The sequence below is a fragment of the Frankliniella occidentalis genome, unplaced genomic scaffold (genome assembly GCF_000697945.3).
Source record: "Frankliniella occidentalis isolate FOCC.00 unplaced genomic scaffold, Focc_3.1 Scaffold362, whole genome shotgun sequence".
Lineage (NCBI taxonomy): Eukaryota > Metazoa > Arthropoda > Insecta > Thysanoptera > Thripidae > Frankliniella > Frankliniella occidentalis.
Window position 1 is genome coordinate 126,120 of NW_026267485.1, and position 4,176 is coordinate 130,295.

The window sequence follows — 4,176 nt, forward strand, 5'->3', positions numbered from 1 at the left end:
GAGAGAAGGGGAAGAAAACAGCTTTGAAAATTATCAGAAAACCTAGGAAGACCGGATGAAACGTGGAATCATACGAAAATTTGGGCAGATCCTGGAAAGCTGGGGAAAATATATGGCCTGCATCGAGTGTACCGGATGAATCAGAGAAGACAAAGGTGCGGACGGATTGCCTACCTAACAGGCCGTGGCGCCTTACGTGCAGAGCGAGTAGGCAAACCCGCTCGCACCTGTGTCTTCTCTGAATCACCCGGTACGAGGAGGGAGGCCGCAGTTTTTGCAGACTCCTCGACTTCTGCTCGCTTCTGCTGACTTTACCTGACTCTTTCTGCACCCGTTTGAAATGGGTGACATTCCCTGTTCCTCGTTCTCGACTTCTCTGACTTGTGGAAACCCATAGCCAGATAGCCGCATGTCGACGTCGCCGTGGTCATGCGGCCTGCGCATGTCCACGTCGAGAAGAGCGCCAAAGTACATGGCCTCCGACGCTGCCGACGAGGGCCGGCTAGAGTTCCAATCTTCGTCTGAGTCCATGGCAGCTGCAAACGCAAATCGCAAACGATAGTTTCAAAAGCGTTGACGCTTGTATCGCGCGTCCGAGCCGAGCACCACCTCCACCACCTGCTGGGGGTGGCGCGGGCGGCCCCGCCCACAGCACATCCCCCGCTTCGTGCGTGCGCTGCGTGCGCTGGGTGGCGCGGGCGGCCCCGCCCACAGCACATCCCCCGCGGCCCGCACGGATTGGCGCGCCGCTCTCCAAAACTTTCCCATCCTCATAACTCCCCCGGCAGCCGCCCCATCTTCATAACGGCTGGCCCCGCCCCCAGACTCTTATCGTCATAACTCGCCCCGCCCCACCCACGAGCACGCGCCCCGCACGTGCCGGGGGCGTTTTGTTGACGGTGTCGCGGCCGGGGACCGAGGAGGGCAAGTCAGCCGAACGGCCAGGACGACGCCGTGCTAAAAAGGGATCCCCACCCCGATGTGGAAAAATAAAAATGTTTTCAAGGTTGAGTATGTACTGGAACATGATCATAAGCGTCTGAAATAAAACGATAAAAAAAGTAAAGACTCCATTTCACAATAAGGAGAGCATGTGATGGGCATGTGATGTGCAAATGTAATCATTTATCGTTTGGAAACCTGGTGGTCGAAGAGTAAGATCTAACAGTGTGCACCAACGGCCCCGTAAGTCTGTACCGTGTTCCTCGCGCCCAGGTGCAAGCGGGTTGCCTACTCTGGCTGCGCACAGGCGGCTCGCGGGCGGACCCCCTCTGAAGCCACCCTCGCGAGATATCGTTTCCGATGAGAAAGTTTTTGGCGGGCGGGCGGGAGGCGCGTGATGCGCGCGAAAGGCTTAGCGCGCGCGAAGTGCGCGGAGGAGGGCCGGGCCGCGGAGGGGCGAGCAGGCCGGAGGATTACACGCAAATCGACACCTTCCTCCCGGGGCGATTACATCTGATACCCCGGGCCGGGGCCTGGCTGGGCACACGCGCGCCATCAGATATGACGGCAATACGCCGCCGTTATGGTGGCCGCTGCCCCGGCGGTGCCAGGGGCGGTGCCCGTGGCCTGGCCCGGATCAAGCAGGCTGTGAAATGGGGGCGCGCCTTCTGTGGCGGCCGGCGCTCTTATCAGCACATCTCGACCCATCTCGCCCGCCCAGCACCCCGCCAGCCGGATGACTGTGGCCACCGGCGGCGGGATAAACGCGCGAATCACGCAAATTTGCGAATCACGAGCGTCAAAAAGGGTGCCGTATAGCTTTGCGCACGTGCGGCATATGTTATGATTCATGTGGACAGGCGCGAGAACAGAGGGGGTGCGTCACTATGGTGCACTGCCAGAAAAAGAATAATTAAGAATTGTTTCATTCCAAATCCATGTTGATTTCTTAGTTGTAATTTTGTTGTTTTTTGGTGCAGTGTAGAGCAAGGGGTTGGTGAGGTAGGGGAGCAGGGGGGTGCACTGCACGGCCACGGCGGTGTGCGACGGCACCGCTTATCACGGCTATTTCGCGTTATCCGCTGTACAAACACCACCCCTTTTTTTCCAGCGCTCTCCCGAATAATATTATGATTATTCATCTAAAGCCCCGTGAATAGCCGTTTTCTGGCATTATTTCTGGATCTTTGATCTTTTGTTCTCTGGTTTTGGCCTTGGGATAAGGGCAAGCAAAAGAACAAGCGCGTAAGTTTCTGCGGATTCCGTCTTCAGGTTTGTGTCTCTCCTCTCCTCTCCCTCTCTGTCTCTCTGTCTCTCTGTGGCGCGCGAGCGAGCACAGACCGCAGAAGGGTGACAGTTTTGAGGATTGCATTACCCCCTCTCTCCCCCCACGTGGAGCGGCGGGAAGCGGCCCCGAGGAAGCGGAGCAATGGAATGGATTATCAAATATGCAGAAGCAAGGGGCCATTTCGACGCCCACATCATCACCACTAGCTATGCCCGCACTGTTAAAAAAATTGGGGGTCGGAAGCGGAAAGAAAATCCACACAACGCTGAAACCGTGTGTTTTCCGCCCCCCGGAACAATAGGCGAATGTACGGTCTAAATCATGTAGACAAAAATGCAGATGCAATTGTTTGCAATTCCATGATACAGTGTGCTGAAAGAAATAAAGCACACCTGCTGAAACAGTCACGCAAATTCATGAATCGTCGAGTATGCCAGGTCCTTTATTTTGCAGTGGCCATGCAGTGCAACACAAAGGATTGGATTGGGGAAGGGGGGGGGGGAGAAAATGTGTCCAGATCCGAATGCGTGGCGGAGAATGGCAGCTTATGGTCCATAATGCGTCAATCTCCTCCGCCTAACAACCCCTCCGCAGCGCTGCCCGCCCGAACAAGGGCGTCGCAACCCCTTTCCAAGGTCTTCATTTTCCATCGTTTTAATCAGGCTTACGTCGGCATAATCACTATCGGATCACTCCCCTTTTGTCGGAGCGAGAGAGAGGCGGAAGGGGTTGGGAGGGGAAGAGGGAGGAAGAGAAAGGACACACAGAGACAGAAAGGACGTCAGGAAGAGAGAGAGATGGGGGAGGCAGAGAATGGCGTATTACGAGCCAGTGCCATTTCTCGGAATGACCACCGAGACAACATTGACCAGCGGACACGAAGGGGCATTAAGAGAAGACTACAAACTCACAGCCCCCACCCACACTAGGAAAAAAGAAAATGGAAAAAAAAGAAATGGGGTGAATAGAAGGAAATAATCCGAGCCAGAAGCATAAGGTGGCGCCGCCCTCCCATAATAATCATCTCAACCCATTAATTCCCCCTCTCAGCTCGGACGACTTCAATAAGAGAAAACTTGATTAATAAACGAGTAATGTCAGTTTGACACGAGACGGGCCGCCTCCGCGGGGAGCGTCGCCCGCCCCATTTTAAAGTGCTCCTCTCCCTGGGCCCGGCCGCCGCGCCACCGCTCCGGACGCAGCCCGGCCCGCCACGCACCCCCAGTAAAAGCCTCCCTCCGGCCACCCCCACCGCTCTTTAAACAATCCCGGGGAGTTATTTCAACATGACGATCACCTCGCGCCGAGCCTCGCGCCCTCCCTCCACTATTTTACTTATATCTCCGCCATCCATCTCCCCTCTCGGACTGCTTGTCAACAAGCAGGAAACATTATTTTGAAAATCGAGTGTGCGAAGAGATGGACAAGAGCAAGTTCAGGGGTATTCGCCCTCTTAAAGTTAATTTTATTTTGTAACTAGTTACAGATAGCTATCTTGATTTTTTTGGCGCGTCCGCCAAGATCGATTTTTATTAAGCTTTGCTTGATTCCGCACGGTACAGTAAAAACGACGTCCTGGTTTCCATGACTTTTTGGAAAAACCATGACGTCTTATGGCAGAAATGCATGGGAAACGTCATGGTTTTCCAAACGTCATGAAAACCAGGACGTCGTTTTTACCGTGGATGGAATAATTGAATTGGTGAGAGAAATGCGCAGAATTTTTTCGCCAACGATCGTTCGCTACCGTGGAGGGAGGGAGGACAGGGGCATCAGATATGACGGCAATACGCCGCCGTTATGGTGGCCGCTGCCCCGGCGGTGCCAGGGGCGGTGCCCGTGGCCTGGCCCGGATCAAGCAGGCTGTGAAATGGGGGCGCGCCTTCTGTGGCGGCCGGCGCTCTTATCAGCACATCTCGACCCATCTCGCCCGCCCAGCACCCCGC

General features: G+C 55.2%; 1 protein-coding gene across 1 annotated transcript in view; it reads right to left on the reverse strand.

Moving 5' to 3' along the window:
* LOC113207034 (uncharacterized) overlaps window positions 1–4,176 on the reverse strand; it is a gene marked incomplete in the record, with an annotated part of 23,430 nt that overhangs the window by 2,163 nt on the left and 17,091 nt on the right. Inside the window, 1 exon segment of the mRNA XM_052274250.1 lies at window positions 326–536. Within this exon segment, the coding sequence (XP_052130210.1) occupies window positions 326–531 (206 nt within the window).